This window comes from Triplophysa rosa, linkage group LG25, assembly GCF_024868665.1.
Source record: "Triplophysa rosa linkage group LG25, Trosa_1v2, whole genome shotgun sequence".
NCBI lineage: Eukaryota > Metazoa > Chordata > Actinopteri > Cypriniformes > Nemacheilidae > Triplophysa > Triplophysa rosa.
This window is the reverse complement of record NC_079914.1, coordinates 12,437,164-12,455,208: the sequence shown is the minus strand read 5'-3', so window position 1 is coordinate 12,455,208 and position 18,045 is coordinate 12,437,164. Positions and strand designations below refer to the sequence as shown.

General features: G+C 38.0%; 2 protein-coding genes across 2 annotated transcripts; both read right to left on the bottom strand.

Annotated features, from left to right (window-relative positions):
* Positions 1–4,334: 4,334 nt before the first annotated feature.
* Positions 4,335–13,530, bottom strand: mfsd6a (major facilitator superfamily domain containing 6a). Its single transcript, XM_057326408.1, has 8 exons — positions 13,034–13,530; positions 11,258–12,234; positions 10,094–10,704; positions 8,969–9,066; positions 7,636–7,797; positions 6,864–6,962; positions 5,416–5,699; positions 4,335–5,019 (listed from the first exon to the last, which is right to left on the bottom strand). Exons 2-8 carry the CDS (start codon positions 12,209–12,211, stop codon positions 4,915–4,917), a joined length of 2,313 nt encoding a protein of 770 aa, XP_057182391.1. The 5' UTR covers positions 12,212–12,234; positions 13,034–13,530; the 3' UTR covers positions 4,335–4,914.
* A 1,361-nt stretch (positions 13,531–14,891) lies between these two features.
* Positions 14,892–17,873, bottom strand: LOC130548809 (inositol polyphosphate 1-phosphatase-like). The gene is made up of 5 exons (XM_057325840.1): positions 17,528–17,873; positions 17,350–17,410; positions 17,026–17,220; positions 16,117–16,291; positions 14,892–15,994 (listed from the first exon to the last, which is right to left on the bottom strand). The coding sequence occupies exons 1-5, from the start codon at positions 17,729–17,731 to the stop codon at positions 15,478–15,480; spliced, it is 1,152 nt and encodes a 383-aa protein (XP_057181823.1). The 5' UTR covers positions 17,732–17,873; the 3' UTR covers positions 14,892–15,477.
* Between the last annotated feature and the right edge of the window lie 172 nt (positions 17,874–18,045).

The window sequence follows — 18,045 nt, the reverse complement described above, 5'->3', positions numbered from 1 at the left end:
GTTTTTGACTGCATTTTAAAAATGTAGTAAAATAAAGTAAATTCTGTAAAATTCCAGTTTTTGGACATTTACATTATATTATACGTGAACATTCTCTAAAACATTTACAGTAAAATTCAGTAAAATTATGTTTTTTTACAGTGTGGTCACCGGGGTGTTGCTATAAGAGTTATAGGTGGTTGCTAGGGTGTTGCAAAAGATTCCACCTCTAAGTCTTAATGATATATAAATATGGCTCAGGCTTTTCCTTTTCGGCTTTTCTGACCTATAGTCCCAGTCAAAAGTGATGTCCAACTTCGGAATTTGACGTCCTCGATGTATTCAAAAAATATATATGTAACAAAATAAGAAACTCAAAAATAATCAAATAAACATTTACAGTATAATAGCAAATCTCAACAAGCCACAGCTAGTAATGTCGCTCATATCTGTAAACAAACTTTGCAGTACAATTTACCAGCAAAATGGTCTTTGATTTGATTTGTACTGTGTATTGACCTGAAATAGCCTTCTACAAAGATGAATTGTATATGAATTTGTACAGAACAAAACACACAAACATAAATGCACCCTGACTGACGTGTCTACGATTACCACAGCAATGTCAACGCTGTGCGTATCCTGAACACCGTGGCTTTATTTTGGTTGCGTGATTTAGGATTTTGGATGCCACAAAATAACCCGAGGTGTGAAATGGATTACTGGTTGGGGCTTTGACTACAGATTAGGTGACAGGAATTAACACACGTACGCCCCAACGTAAACACACACGCGCCCGGTTATTAGCCCCCTATGTCTGGCAAAATGCGAGACCACCTCCAGTGACCTTCACTGCCCGCTGGCAACCAATCGGGGGAGAGCGTGTGGGCGAGAGAGACAGACAGAGAGAGAGCGCTCATACTTTACCCTCCGAACTGTCAAAGCCACAACAATGCCCGCCCACTGCTGTGTGTATTGCCCGACTGTTCTCATCTTCTCCACTATTAGGGATGTTAACATTGCTGAAACATTACTTTTGCTATTGCTCATATTTACAGGTTTTGAAACTTGGATCTCGACCCCTGGCCTTAGTGCAATAGATACATAAACCTTGTGGGATGGATGAGCATAATTGTATTTTATTAACAAAATTAAGATTTTTTTTATTAAAATGATGACAAAAGTAGAAAAATATCCAGAGACCATGAAATACAAAGACTTGGCGACCCTATACCTACCAAAAACAAGAGCCACGCAAAATTGTTCCATAAAATGTTTAAAGAACTTACCCGTAAAAAAACGGAAATATTTTGTCCAGAACAAAGTACCATAACATTTTTTTGTACAGTAAAGTGCATGTTTATATGTTATTTTACAACCGACTTTTCACACAATGTTTTTACAACGTTTTTACAACGTTTCTGCAGCATTATAAAAAATTTAAACAACAATGCTAGTAATTTGCTTGTTTTTAGAAAATGTAAAAAAAACTGTCACTTATAAGCATCCAATAACATTCATGAATTTAATAACTTGCTAAATATTGCAACCTGCCACCGTTTAAATATATCCAAGGTTTTATCTTGACATGAAAGCATTCGTGCGTGCCACAAACAATGTGACATTTCCTCATGAATAAATCTGCGATGCAACAATGGAAATTCTGAGATCACCAAGACAAAGGACTCATTACACAACAGCGCCATGATTGAAGATAATAAACTCAGTCACATCTTTGAAATGCGGGTAAACATTCGTGTGCGATAATTATCATTAGGACTCTTTGATGTTTGGCCCTTCAGCTTCCAGAAACGAGGCCCATGAGAAATGGCTCCGCCCACAGTCCCGCCCACCGCACGGTAAACTCCCGGGTCGATTAATCAGGGCCAGATATCAGAAAAATAAACAGCACGTTGGACGTGATACACCACAGAGATGCACTGAAAGCTTTTTGTTTTACGCAGGAAGCATCTCCGCAGAGACTCAACGTCAGCCCACAACAGCTGTGAAGTATCAAAAACATCTAATCCAGACCGCTACCAATTTCAAAAGAACATCATGTTAAAATGAGGCTTGATCTCCACAGACTGAAATGTTCCCCAACAATTATTCAAACAATATCTGAAGTCAATACGGCAGCAGATCTGTGCGGTTCTAATGCGTCGCTGAGGATGACTCGCATTTAGTATTTTTCAGTTTTTTAGTGTTTACAATAAATTCTTATGAACTACAGAGTCACATTGTTATACGACCTTGTGTTTGTACGGTAATCTGTGCATGTTTAGACAGACGTATGATGGTTTAGTTTGAATATCACTTCTTTTTTAGTTGAAGTAAAGAAAAGAACAACAGAACACAAAAGAAGATATTTTGAGAAATGTCTCAGTGGTTTTGTGTTCATATGTTGTTTGGTCACCATCTTTCTTCAAATGATCTTCTTTCGTGTTCTGCAGAAGAAAGAAAGTCATTCAGCTTTGAAATAACATGAGGTTGGGTGAATGATGAAAGATTTTTATTTTTGGCTGAACTGCCACTTTAAATGTGTTTCCACATATTTCAGCTGTTGAGAAATATCCAACTTCAACCCCTACATTTCCTCTGTCTTGTGGAAACCTGCCTTGGTTTCCGAACGATCACCGTCCTTTGGCTGGATCTCTGGTTTTGGAATTACAAAATGGGCGTTAACTGCCCACACGCGGCCTGTCGTGTGGGTTCCTCGGTCAAAAACGAAGAATTTTTCACACAGAACGTCACACTATTCTTTGGATCACAACAGTCTGCATTTAGAAATCCTATTTGACTATTCAGAAAAAAAAATGTTAGTAAACGTTTATCATGAAACAAAGGCAAAGAGGTTAAAAAAAGATAACCCAACAAACCTTAAGAGGTCCTGCTTCTGTTCTTATCCTAGGTAAACCAAACAACATTGGCCCTCATTGACTTCCATACGGGCACAAAACCCATTTCTCAAAATATCTTCTTTTCCTTTCACACAAGCAAGAGTGTGGTTTCGAGCGACATGAGGGTGAATAAACACATTTTTTCTTTGATGAACTCTCTTAAAATGGACTGTTTACCACAACGCACAACACTGATAACAACCAAAAGCTCACCAAAACAAACTTTCACTGTGATCTTATTTGTTTTGTGTTGTGGTTAGGGTTTATTTGTTTCGTTTTCTAATGCTAACATACTCAAAGCAATACTTTCAACTAGAGCTTTTTTCTTTATGACAAAACTAAACAAATCACAAACCACAACACAAATCAAAAATACAGAATCACTATTGCTTCAGAGCTAGTTTTGATTTGAATTGTTATGTAGTTGTGATATCTTCAGTTGCGTTGTATTGAATTCCAACAAAGCATTGTTGCGGGGCATATTGCGTTTGTGACAGCTAGTCTCACCGGAGATGAAATCTGTGCTGCGAGTGGGTGTGTGCTGTAAATAAGGCGTTTGATTCCAAAGGAAAAAATTAATTCTGGGAATGAGGAAATATGTTTCTACCAGAGCTAATTTAAGTCCCAATTCACAATCTAGTCAAATATTACCAAGAAGTCGCCCGTGTACCAGCAACGCATTGTGGTCCAGTTTCCATAGGAACGAGAGATGCCCTCTTATGTTGACTGAAAATCAACCAGGTCAGGTGGATCAAATGATGATTTAGAGTTGATTTCTAAGATGGTGGATGATATGCTCTTTGAAGCAAACAAATATAATAAATGTAAAACAAAGGAGTCTCTTACATTCGAACATTAGATTGTGCTGCTTGATGGGGAAAAGATGTGCTGTAAGCATTTAAAATCTCATACATACATCTAAAAAGAATGTAAAAAGAGGGTCATGTCTACAGACTTGAATATAATAGAGATATATAAGGGGGGGGGGCTCTTTTGAGCCAAGCAACAACCTAGCAACAACCTAACGAGTCAAAACACCTTGGGAACTCCATAGCAGCCCCCTGACAACAAGCTACAAAATTACAAGCATTAGTTGTTTTTACTTAATTTGATCATATTTATATTTGTTTATTTAATATTTCTTATTTATTTCTTATTAAATGTGAAGTAAATTATTGTAAATGTATTATAAATATTTTTATTACTCATTTATATTTAATATTTATGATTAAATCTGAAGTTAATAATTAAATATTTTATACAATTTATTTTTTATTACTTATTTACATACTAGATTTATTGTTTATCATAATTAAATGTAAAGTTAATAACAGTTAATGTTAAGTATTTTATATTTGGCTATTTATTTATTATTTATATTTAATATTTGTTGTTTGTTATTGTTATTTATTTATTATTAATTTAAATAATTATTGATGATTTATTATTCATTATTCATTTATTATTTAAATGTAACTTTGGTTTATCACTAGAACTATATACAGAAACCCAATTTAAATAAACAATACATGTAGTTTAATGTTTTTTTGTTAAATACATATTTAACAAAAATACATATTACATATTTACACAATCATTACATGCATCAAAACTTTAAATTGTATACAGACAGGCTGGCCAGACACTGCTTCCCTCTAGAGGCCGAAGAAGGTACACACACACACACACACACACACACACACACACACACACGTACGCACGCGCACACGCACACACACACCCATTTAAACCTGCAGGCTTTATTCAAAGCTTGTGCAACACTTCTGTATTAAATAAGTTAAAAATGAATACATAGTCCACTTGCACCACAAAAAATAGTCATTGGCTTATTTATGTCCATGTAGTTTCATTAAAAAGTAAAACAGTTCACTAAAATACAAAAAAGTCATAAAACTCTCCGGTATAAAGATCAGTTTGTGAATTCATGATGGAGGTTTTAAGTCGCTTGACTGTAATACAGGCTTACGTGTGCCTTGTTGGGAATTCTAGTGGCCTTTAGGGACCTGGGGTCTTCCTAGGATGGGGGTCCACTGGGATTTCCGTCCTGCTGGGTAGTGCTGTCAAAGACTGGAGGTAATTGGTCCTCTCCCGGGGATTCTGTAGAGACCTCATCTGTTTCCTGTTAGTCGACACAGACATTGAGGTCAGTTAAATTCTTAAAACTAATTAAACAAATCCTAAGTTAAATCATGAAGAACTTTCATAAGATTAAATGATCCATATTTTTTATTTCGCAACCTAGTTCTTGTATAAATTCTTGTACTGTTGCTATTTAAACTTTCATCAGGTATTGACAAAAAGTATGTTTTAGATAGGTTTAAATATTTCATACAAATCATCAAACTATTTGGTTTAATATGTATTCTATTCACTAAACCAAGTATATTATCTTACCTTTCTGCCATGGAATGCATAAAAAAAGAACGACAAACACTCAATCATACAAAAACATTGATGTCCATATTCATATAATGAATCATCAACCCCCAGTCACCACATTTTTGCTATTGGGTACCTGAAGGGGCTGGACCTCAACAGGTGGGTATGTCGTTGCCACGACGACCATCTCTCTGATCTGGTAAAAAACGAGCGCAACGGTAACCCATGGCGACCCGGAGGGAACCCAGGCGGGCTTGCACAGGTCCTCCTGCTCCTCCTGGTGCCGCACTTTCCGGGCAGGGAGTCTGGGCTCGGGTCGAGCAGGCGTCACCATGTCTGCCGTGTTCTGAACCAGGTCAATGGTCGCTATGGGAACCGGGCTGGATGGAACTGGAATGTTCTCCGCTAGCATCTTGTGCTCTAAATGAAGAAAGACAATAAACTTATAAATACAGATAAAATACAACCCAACAGGGGACATTTTAAGTTATTAATTTAGTATTATTACTACATTTATTACTAAATTGATTAAATGACGCTATTATTGCATTCCATTTAAAAGAATTAAAATTGATCCTGAAATATTTTGCACAGTCCTAAATATTTTTTTCTACATTTCACATCATTTTAAAGGTTCAGTGAAAGGAATTTGGCGGCATCTAGTGGAGAGGTTGCAAATTGCAACCAACGGCTCACTCCACACCTCCCTTTCGAAGCACTACGGTGGCTGACACAGGACAAACATGTCGTCATGTTTTCGCTTTTTTGCCAAAGGAGTAGACTTCTGCCCGATTAACCGAAAATATATATCACGTGATTTATGCACAACTTGTGTGTGAAGTACGGTAAAATGCTGCTGCATCCGAAAGCCAGAGGGCGCTCTCGTGCAGAAACTCCAAATATGCACTGCAGAAGAAGACCATAACACACGTAGTTCTAGGAAATGCCTATGGACATCTTTTTATCACGGTTACTCAAGCCAAGTATTTTCATGATAATAAAGTATATTTATAACGATCATGTTTGACGGGTGTTGCTTTTTTAAATGCACGTTATAAGCGACTCAAACTCGCACTGCTTTTAGATCGAGCAGCATTTCCTACTGATCCCAGAGCCGTGCTTCACGGACAAGCTACGCATCAATAAAATAATCGATACCTTGCATTATTGCAGCCAGCTCGGTTTCAGCAGGATTTAGTGGTAACCGCGATTAACCGTGCACATGTCTACGAAGGAGATAACGTATTTACGAAACGCGCTCTGTAGAGCAGTTTGTCCATTTAGGGCTACTGTTGAAACAACATGGTGAATTCCATGCAAGGGGACCCGCGGTGTGTGTAGATAGAAATAGCTCATTCCAAGATAATAAAAACATAACGATTCATTATGTAATGTCTTTATACACCTCTGAAGACATAGTTATGTATATCATATTGCATTTCTGTCAATAGATCCTCCCCAAAAAATGACACTTTGAACCTTTAAGTTTTTTTGTTTTAAAATGTCTTAAAATACTTTAGTTTTAGTCTTTATAACTTTGTTTGGAGCACACCTTATAAAGATTGACATGATTTCAATGCTCACCCTTCCTCTCATCCTGACCGGTGATGCACATAATAAACAAAAAGATGAGTAAAACAACAAGAGAGGTCATTCCTATTCCACGGAACGTCTCGGCAACACCTGAAAAACAAGACAATGTTAAAACATATCAACACTCACATTCAATGCCATATATTGACATTAATGGATTTGGCAGGTTTTTTTTCTGAAGTGGTATATATATACAGTATAGGGATGTAACGATTCACCGTGAGCCGGTTGAAAATTGGTTATAATGAGTGATGATTCAAATCGGTTGAGGTGTGAACTGAATCGCAATACACTTTTTGAACAGCAGGGGCCGCTATTTTCACTGCAAATCTAAACGTGGACATGCTGATATTTCTTAAATGCAAAAAAATCCAAGAAAAGCTCAGACAGTATTAGTTTGTTTATATTAAAGAGACTTTTTCTATTATTAATTTGTCATAAAATTGCAGTTTAGTTTTGTTATTTGAAATAAAACATTATTTTATTATACAAAGAAACGTGACGCATTTAAGAAATAATGCAAGGGAAGTTGTTCATTTCTAATTTGTTTCAACTCATTTTGTAAAAATAAATCGTGAGTAAATCGTGAATAAATCGCATCGTGAGATCAGAATCGTGACTCGCATCGCATCATGAGCTGAGTGAATCGTTACATCCCTAATACAGTATATATATTATCAGTCTGTGTGTTGCCATGCGAATCAAAGTGTCAAACTTTGGGCTATAGGAACATCAATAAGCAAAGCAATTGTCATTTTCATACCGAAGTAGTTGACAAAAATGCCTCCGATCATGGCTCCGCAGCCTCTGCCCAGCCCGAGGTAAAGCCCCTGGAGGATGCCCTGAGCAGACGTCCGTTGTGATGGAGGTACGGCAGCGCTCAAGTACGAGATACACGCCGCCCAGACAGAGGCGTGCGTCAAACCTGCACAGGTGCGCAGACACAACGCATTTGTAGAGAAAAAATCATTTAAAATTAAAAAAGCCTTTCAACAAATACATTAAGGCATCTTTCTGTCTTCTGCGGAACACAAAAGAAGATATTTTGAAGAATGCGTGTAACCAAATAATATTGGCCCCCATTGACTTCCCTTGTATGGACACAAAAACGCTTCTTAAACATTACATTACATTTCTCAAAATATCTTCTTTTGTGTTTCACAAAACAACATGTAGGTGAACAAAACAAAGTGGCCCACACACTGTCAATTTCAGCCTTAAGGTATAGAATTACATTTCATACTCTTTATGCACACGTGGCATCACATGGACAGACAGAACACTTCTAAAAACTAAGTAAATATACAACAAGTGTACTGTGCAAACTATGACAAGCTCTTCCACTGCAGACAGCTTTGTTTAGTATAATGAAAGCGGCTTACTCAGAGCGTGATATTGGTTTTGGTCGCATTGTCTGCAAGTATTTCTTGTACAGAACAGGTGTGAGCAGCGACATGTTTTCAAACAGATAAAAGCAGACAAACCGAAGTCTGTGTTGAATGTAAACTGACTTGATGGAGGACTTCACTCCTTTGCACACATACAGTACACACCCAAAGGAACATAATCGATAAGCTTACTGTACTGTCGTATTTACTTTGTTTTTCCATGAAGTTTGCTCACAGTATCAGGACAGTGCTATGAAATTATTGTCGTTATTGAAGAATTTGCTTTTGATTAAAAATTTGAGCTTTTAATTAATACGACTATTAATAGACTTCTTGGTAAACACAGTCTGAGACATTATTTAGATATACTCCAAAAGGAGACACATGAGATTTCTCTTGGCACAATAATCTAAGAAACAGGAGTCTCTCCATTTGCTCTCCATTAAATCTCATTGCAAGACATACACATACGCTCCAGAAGTAGTGCATCTGCGACCACGTTTTTTATATTTGACTGTTTTGTCACAGGAAAGGGCGGTTGAACAGACTTCCTGTTCTATAATAAACTCTGTGGCCTCTCTTCCCAGCAGCCCTCATCTATCTTAGCCAATCAGAGAACAGAGAATATTTGCCATTGTATATTTAACATAAGTATACTTGTAATAGTAATTTCCCTAAGGATTCCCAAACTTGATGCCTGTCCGTTACCTTGTAGGACTTCCATGGGTAGCACGGACCAGGCGTTCGTCAGGTATGAGATGTACAGGTAACGTGCCGTGTTACAAGCCAGTCCAATATACAGAACCCTGACGGAGAAATAAAATAGAATTTTACATTTATTACATTTATTAATTGTATTTATACAAAAAATGCTTCAGACGGCTCATTTTAAAGGTCCAGCGTTAGAAATTTAGCGGAACCTAGTGGTGAGCTTGCTAATTGCAACCAAAGGCTCATTCCACCGCTCCTATTCGAAGCACTTCGGCGGCTGACACAGGACTGAAATGTCGAAACATTTTTGCTTCTTTGCTGTAGGAGATTACGTATTTACGAAACGCGCTCTGTAGAGCAGTTTGTCCGTTTAGGGCTACTGTAGAAACAACATGGCGTATTCCATGTAAGGGGACCCGTGGTGTATGTAGATAGAAATAGCTCATTCTAAGGTTAAAAAACATATTGCTTCATTAAGTAAGGTCTTTATACACCTCTGAAGACATAGTTATGTATATTATATTGCATTTCTGTCAATGGATCCTCCAAAAAATTACACATTGGACCTTTAATATTCTCTTATTTGGCAAAGAATCTTTGAGATTTAACCAATGTGTCATTAACATCTTTGCAGTTACATTTATGTAAATGTATATATAAATGTAAAATCCCAACAGGAAATTTTCTACAGCTTTATTGCCTCTTGCAGGAACCTGTCACTCATTCACCAAGCCTAAAATAAGTTCATTCAACTTTCAGTAAGAACTTTTACCGGGTTTATGAATACCTTGAAATGAAAGAGACTGTTATGCTCTCTGTAAACTTAGACACAGTGAGTGGACAGTATAGCTGCTGCAATGCATTCTGGACTTGCGCCACCACAGAGAGAAAAAGTCTTTGTGCTCTTAAACTGGACTTAACAATGGCTTACTGATCTGAGTGCAGACCTACAGAGCAAAATTTCAGTGGCAGGCTCACTTATTCTATTTCAGGATTACTGACATGTCAAAATATTACAAGTCAACTAAAACGGAATAAAACTGCAACATAAAATAGTGAAGCTACGATTACTCCAAATTCAGTACTAAAGCAATGTGAAGTATAATGTGAACGGAGTCTCACCTGATGTGTCCCACCAGTTCTATAAATTTGTGGCTGGTGAAATAGGCGGCGAGCTCCGATATGTGACTCAGGACAGAACAAACACCAAACAATGTCGTTGTCCCGGTCAAGTCCTCCAAATGCCAGTAAAGGAAGGTAAAAACAAAACCATATCCAAAGCCCATGAACCAAGCTACGAACAACACGGTACTGTACCGTACCCCACACAACAACTGCATCAAGTCCCAAAAGTGGAACTCCTCGATTTGAACGTTCGTCTGCATCTCTGAGTTTTCCGTTCTACCGGATGAAGAACCTCCGGGTTGAGCATCTTGTTGGCCGCCAACTTCTCGTCCATCATTCTTTGCTTCAATTTGATGCTGAACATCAAACTTGAATTGGGTGGCGACAATCAGAGTGAATCCCACTAAAACTCCGAACACTATAAAGGCGATACTGTAGTTCTTGTAATTGTGCATGAAGCATCCCTTTCCATCCTCGATGAAAAGCTCTGTACTGGTGTGGTCGATCCAGATGCCAACGCAAAGCATGGCGATAGCCCAGCCGAGAGATCCCCACATTCGCTGGAGGCCGTAGTGGTCACGATGCGAACCGAGATATTGAAGAGTCACCTAGAAAAATCCAAATCAGCAAGTGTTTTTTTTTAAATACAGTACAATTCAATTTTGTGTTTAAATACTATGAAAATTTTGAGTCTCATAAACAAAATTAATGGTTTTTTGTCACATTGCTACTTGGTCCACTAACATTGACGGTAACTAAAAAATAAAAAATCACAACTGTTACAATAGCTATACAAATGAACAATCAAATGTTAATTAAACGTAAAAAAAACGTTGTCTTTATGTCTGTGTGGTGTTTTTAAAATGCTTTAAAATTCTCTAAATTTTCTTTTAAAACTGCAATTTACTAAAGACAGAATCTCAGTTTGAAACCATCCCTGTTCTCTACACCCCAAGCGTGTCGTAACTGATTTCATCACACAGTTGGCCGGGTGTAATTTAGTGGAGGGGGGGACTAACTTGCATATTAATGTTTCAATATGTAATTTCGATGATCAAAGATGAGTTTTCATTTCTACAAAGCGATTTTAAAAGCTCCATATAGGTCAACACAAACAACAAGGTTTACAATGCACTTTTTTCCCGAAGGTGAATTACGTACCGTATCTACGATTGTAAGCGCAGGAGCGCTGAAAAACTCGCCAACGATGATGACCAGCAGAATGAGCAGGAAAATCCCTTCAACCTGGTCTGCGTTATATTCCACGTTGTAATTTGGCTTTGAAGTGGTAGTTGTGGGGTTTGCGATTGACGTGTTTGTACGGTTGGGGGCTAACGTTGAGATAGACGTTGTTTCTGTGGGTGGTACAGTGGAGGCGTGTTTGGATTGTGTTGTGTTAGTTGGCACATTGGGCGCCAGGGTGTAACTCATGTTGGAATCCCGTTTAAACCTGTATTTGGAGCTATAGACCGCAAACAGATCTGAGGAAAGTAAAGGGTAGCGTCCAATCAGATTCCTTCGTCGTCTCATGCGATTAGTTGTTGGGATGGAACTGGTGTTAAGGTAAAATGACTCATTGGATGCGGTAGGGTGCATGGTGGGTACCATAGCTGTGGTCATCTGAAGGTTCTGTTCTTTACAGCTGATGTCTGCCGGCTGCACAATGCCAATTCCAGTATTAAAAATGAGCCAGCAAAACACAGAGAACAATAACACTACTTTGCCTTTTTTGTAACGATCCGCCACGATTCCCCAAAAGGGGGCGCTACAGAATTCAATAAAATATCGGATTCCTACTAGGAGACCACTTTGGGTAGGGTTCATTCCCAGCTGCTTGTAGTAAAGAGCAAGGAGGGGGTGAAGGGAACCGTAGGCAGAGTAGAAAAAAAAATAAAACACTTTTGAGACCAGAAGGTGAGGGTTGACCCGGAGAAACAAACGTTCGCAGCAGCCCATGTCGCGTTGAGGGGCTGTTTCTTCTAGGACATTGGTCTCTGAAGATGGGGTGGGCTGTTCTGCCTGAATCTCGAGCGACAGGCGGTCGAAGCGCTCGAGATGTTGACTCTTCAGCTCCTCTTCCTCATCTGTTAAAATGGCTACACGGTCGTCGGCCATCGTTGTTGGGGTGGTTGATATTTCTGAAAGAAAAATGTAAACATACAAAAGCCAGTTCAGTAAAATTTTTTATTAAAAACTTGTTCACACCAAGGACGTTAATACTGTCGTTGGTGTGGACACTAATGTAGTTATAAGTCCAATTTATTTTTTAACATTGTATGCATTTTCGAGTGAAACAAGATATTGAGAGAAAAATGATCAGCCCTGTCATGGCATTTGTGACAAAATAAACAGAATTTTATTTCATTTTATTTTAAATGAATACATCAAACACAGAAAAATAAAGGCATGTGCAAGACCTTTTGTCATGAATGAAACAAACACAAACATCTATAATATTTATATATTATATGCTTTAACATATATTATACTGATAACTTTGCCATTATACCATTTAAAAACGGTTTAAATGGAGGCACAAATTATGCTAAATGATAAAAATTATTATCAATAATAATTCTTAAGGGGGATAACGTTAGTACTGTAGCATAAAGTTTCTTAATGACGTCAGCGATACATGCGCGTCCCACTCTCGCGGAAGTATTTGCGCTTCCTTCATAATGCGGCTTTATTATTGACTTCAACTGATGTACTTTGTTCACTTCAGTCTTTTTTTATATTTTATATTTTATATATTTCTGTTTGTCGTGAAAACCACTCAAACATCATAGATTGTTCACCTCATAAACTGTATTATTCAACTGTAGGAAATAGAGAAAGTCTGTCAAACCCACATCAGCTAGTTTTTCTCTATGAATTATACACATACGTTTAAGCCGTACACGTTCAGACATATGAAAACAGTAACAAAGCGCTTACCTGTCTCTGAGTTGGTGTATTATTTGTTTATCCCGGAAGAGGCACGTTTCGATTAAAAACTAGATGTTCTCCTTCCATTTCCAGCGATCGGCCCATGTGATTCGCTTCTTGAGTTTGTCTTCATGTTTTTCCGTCAGTCTAAATAAATAATTGTTTTGTGTTTCTAAAGACACGTTTACTATCTTGCGGCGACGATCCAGCGTACACCTGCACAAAAGCGGATGTTGGGCTTATGAATATTAATTAGACGCGATGACGTTTCTCGCTCGTGGTTTGTCAAAGGCGGGGCTTATGAATAATAAATAGGCTTGTTTGTTTGAGATGGCCAAATTCTGCGCAGAATCGATCAACGTTGATCAGCGCAAGATGCATGCCGGTTAGAAATGTGTCCGAGTTACGTCCGCCTTGCTCTGATGTCATGCTGACGTGTGCCAAAAAACTCTCGCGACGGCCTGGCCGAAATCCGAAGGCGAGCGCAGTTGCTTCCTCCTGACTGCGTTGACGAAAAGCACGATGGGAAACGACTTGCTGACGACACAGCTTAAATGCTCATTGGGCGAGAATGTCAGCTAATATCTTTTTCTTAAGTGCTCCATTAATAAGTCCATTAACTGAAGTAGTTTTTGTAATTTATATATGGTAAAAACACTCCTATGTGAAATATATTGTCGTCATAACCACCTTCATTTAAAAGCAGTGGCAAATCAATTGCATCGATTTAATCTGCGATAAAAAGCGCTTTTTATTTTTTGGATTAAAGTATAAGAAAACCATTACAAAACAAGATGGTATACAGTTTACATTCAAAAACATCCATTTTAAGAGGGGCTAAGACAGTGAAAAATAATAAAAGATCATACAACAAACCAAACAAAAAAGAAGACAAAAGAGGAAGAAAAAATGGACAATTTCAATCCATCCATATTAATAAATTCAAAACAAGAAATATAATTTATATTATCGAACAAGTCTAACAAAATTCCAGCTTTTTATTATTTGCTTTTGACAGCAATTTTGAATATTGTAAAATTCTAACACATTTTACTCATTTAACCACAATTATTGCACTTTTCCAGGAATGGACTAAAAATATGCTCTGAAAGAAAATATGGTCTGAGTTTTCTGGAAATGAGTTACAGAATTTACACAATATAGCAACTCTCCAGAAGGATAAATATCACATACAATTTTTAAACGAATTTCTTAGATTTTTGGGATAAACTGGAAACTTTAAATAGGAGGTTCTAAGTTTAAGCATTCGTTTGTCAATACCTTATGAATATTGAAATAGAAGACTTAGTATACAACGTATTATGAGCAACACATTATAAGCATTGAGGATTATTAAATGTTAAAATTAACTGCAAATGATTTAAAGGAAGCTTACATAGCCTACCGACCTTCTCATATAATAAGTATAATGTAGAAATAATGCTTATTTGTGAAAACCAAAGAAGTTGCATCTTCACACAGATACTATGACTTGAAAAAATAAAGCAGATATAAATTAATAAAAGGCTAGAAACAAATCTTAAGATAAAATCTTTTCTGTTTTCTATTATGTGTATATTGGGCGTATCAGTTGTTTTATTCAACAAAAAACAACCCGTTCCTCATCTTCTCAGAGTACAGATGAAGTAGTTTCACTTGGACCCAGGTTCCCCTAATCACTGTGCATCTTCCTAAAAAGGGTATTTTATCTCAACCCTGACGTTAGAATTTTGCAATTTAGAGCAAAATCTCCAGTCTAACTCATTACCTTCTTAAGTGGGCCTTCTGTCTGGAACATCTATTCAACATCTCGCTTTGAAACAATGCCGTGTGACAGGCTGCTGTTTATTCACACCTGTCCAAATAAACGACCAGATACTTTAATACGTGTAAAATTACTTTAATGGCAGTAAATATTGAAATAATGTGACCATAAAGCATTTGTTCATTCCTGAGGGAACATGCTGACTGGGATAAAAGCAATACACTTTTACACCAAAAATATTTTTTGGCATAACAATAAATAAGAACACATATTAGAGTACTAGAAATTGCTGGCATGCAGCCGATGCACTTTCAAAACCTATAACATCAATTTTTTATTTAAACAAATCAACATGTTTTGGCAATAAAAACAGCAATAAACATTTTCAAACTCTCCTTTTGCCATTACGTTTCCCTTATGTCAGTTTTGCATAATGTAACCGTGATGTACTCATAGCCACTTTTATAACATGTACATCGAATAACAGCACATAATGTGAAGCAATTCAAATAAAACTAGATTTAATTTTTTTTCTAAGATTAAGGCTTGCTATGTGGTTGCTAGGGCGATCTGGGTAGTTGCTAGGGCAAGGCGTGTTTTCTGAATGATGATTACTGACCAGGCAAATAATACTCAATAAATAAAAAGTGAACAATAAAATTTGAACTGCACATTCAATATTGCACATTTATAAGTTAATCGTTGACAGCAGAGAAAGAACCGTTTCCAGGTCAGATTTAGATCTGTATGCGACAAGTCCACCTTTGTTCGCCCATTTCTCTGGTCCTGAAACACCTTCCACAGGGGTATTGTACACCAACTCCACCCATTCCTTCATTGTTCCAGTATGCTTCGATTTTAGGCACTCTCTCAGATTGGCTATACCACCCCCTAGTGACAGGAGGATGGCGTGCGGTGCACAACAGTCCCACCTGTAAGTGGCGTCCTGGCTGAACACGTACACATCAGAAAGGCCCAATATCACACACAGGCACTTGTAACCAGCCCCTGCTGCAAAACTGACTCGTCCCTCACAACCCTGTTGAAGGAGGGTCCGCACGTGCTCAGAATCGCTCGTGCTCAAAACAGCAGAGAGGCCGGACTCCCGTGACGGAGCAGCCACTTTCTGTTTCCCTAATGCTGGGGTAACAGAACTGAGGTTGATGGAGCCTGACGAAATGCCCCAGAAATACTGACCCGTCCATCTGTAAGTAATACAAAATCAAGATGCATTTACTGAAATATAAACTTGTCAAACTCTTATTAAAGGTGCAGCTAAAATGTGATATTGTGGCATAAAAATACAATGTCTACAAAAAAAAGTGACCTGTTAGTCATTGGATCCAGAGTAACAAATGGTTGATTCATAACGCCCATGACAGGAAGTCCAGTCTGTAAGTCATATACACCAATCAGCACCGTCACACATTGTAGCCCATGACTGTACAATCCACCAACAGGAAGTGCATCACTGATGCCTTTGATGTACTGGTATGTTGAATCTAAAATGTACAAAACAGAAGTAACAATAAACCCTAATAAATAAGGAAAATGACAATAATGGCCCTGAACTACATTACAAGCTAACAAAATACAATGAGTTTAGAGAATTATATATGTCAACCAAAATTAAACATTTAAAGGGGTCATATGACACGGCTAAAACAAATTTTATTGTTTGTTTTAGATGTCATGCAATGTGTATACAAGACTTAAGGTTTAAAAACGCTGTATTTTCCACATACCGTGCATGTTTGTATCTCTTCTTTGCCCCGCCTCTCTGAAACGCACAGATTTTTAACAAAGCTCATAGCTCTGAAAAGCGAGGTGTGCTATGATTGGCCAGTTCACCAGTGCGTAGTGATTGGTCGAATACTGCAAGCGTGTGACGGAAATGTAACGTCTCTCACCATATTTGGAACATCAGTTTCCAAAGCAATTGTACTGACAGGTACGCCCACCTTACTTGCGTATACATTTGGGGGATCTTTGTCAAATCACACCACCAACTGACGTAGATTTGTGGGGGTGTGGTTACACGAGGCGTTTCAGGCAGGTCTGGGTGAGCATTCGCTTTTAGATAGAATGCATCTTTTGTTCCTACACCTTAATTTTAGCAATTTTACGTGTCTAATACATGCAACTTATAACACACCAAAGACAAAGAAAAACACATATTAGCGCCATATGACCCCTTTAAAACACTGATATTATAGAGCACCGAAATTAGACTTACCAATGGGATCCACCCAAAGCCCAAGGCCCTGTAAAGGGATGTCTATGGGGTCGGTTTGCAGGTCTGTGATGGGCACGTCCTGATGCGCCGCTACGGCCAGAACTTCTGCTACCCGCATGTTGCCACCTAAAACTTTACTGAGCAGCCTGGCAGTGTCCTCAACATCTTCAAACATCCTCACCTGGATCTTCTCACCTGAGATGGATAGCGAGAACAAGAAAGATATTTAAAAATACATTTTATGCGTGCATATCCATGTAATTTGAATAATACTGACTGATATGATTTTTGGTTGTAAAACAGAAAGCCTGTGGAATGTTTTACCTAACTCGTTCTTAAACTCATTCGTTTCTTCCCCATAAATATGATCTTTAAGGTCAGAGAACTGCAAAAGAGGAATGACAGGTCAAGGGGTGTTCTTTGCAGTAATACTCCTACGCATCTATAAATGACTAAAGTACTTTGTATCTTCTTTTATTTTGGCAAATAACAAAATCTCCACCTTCTTCCCAATGTCATGTTTGATGACCTCCTGTACCAGCACATCTGCCAGGGTCTTAAAGTCCGCCACTATGGCATTGTTCCTCTCCACGTCTTGCTTCTTTTGGATCAGCTGGCTGAATAGGGTCTCCTCCTGTCGACAGGCTCGAGCGATGTTCGCTGCCTTCTCAGAGACCCGAACCAGCGCCAGCAGCAGATCAGACATACTGCAGCACGCAATATTATATTAGAGCAAAGTCAAATAAATAAAATATTCGGTATGCATTAAATAACAAAATTAATAAATGATCACTGTCGGCCAAGTTGACTGAAGGCAAGCATGTACTTAGTGATTCTTTCTTCATTTCTTTGCGACCGAGTGAGTGACTGCGCCGCCGTCGGCTGCTGATGACGTCAAAGATCGGCGTGCCTCGGTCACGTGACAGGACACTTTCGCAGTTTTATTTATTTATATGACATTTTGTGTTTAAAGAAGGTTGTTTTTTCTCTTGAGCCCGTGCATATGTTTTCTTGTGTGTT

Bases quoted from the DNA above. Each gene is read 5' to 3' on its own strand.
- LOC130548809 (XM_057325840.1), bottom strand. From the start codon at position 17,731: ATGTCTGATCTGCTGCTGGCGCTGGTTCGGGTCTCTGAGAAGGCAGCG. The intron at 17,411-17,527 runs GTGGAGATTTTG...CCTCTTTTGCAG, and splicing joins AACATGACATTGGGAAGAAG to TTCTCTGACCTTAAAGATCA. The intron at 17,221-17,349 runs GTAAAACATTCC...TATCCATCTCAG, and splicing joins TGAGTTTAAGAACGAGTTAG to GTGAGAAGATCCAGGTGAGG.
- mfsd6a (XM_057326408.1), bottom strand. From the start codon at position 12,211: ATGGCCGACGACCGTGTAGCCATTTTAACAGATGAGGAAGAGGAGCTG. The intron at 10,705-11,257 runs GTACGTAATTCA...GGATTTTTCTAG, and splicing joins CGCTTACAATCGTAGATACG to GTGACTCTTCAATATCTCGG. The intron at 5,700-6,863 runs GTGAGCATTGAA...TTCTTCATTTAG, and splicing joins CGGTCAGGATGAGAGGAAGG to AGCACAAGATGCTAGCGGAG.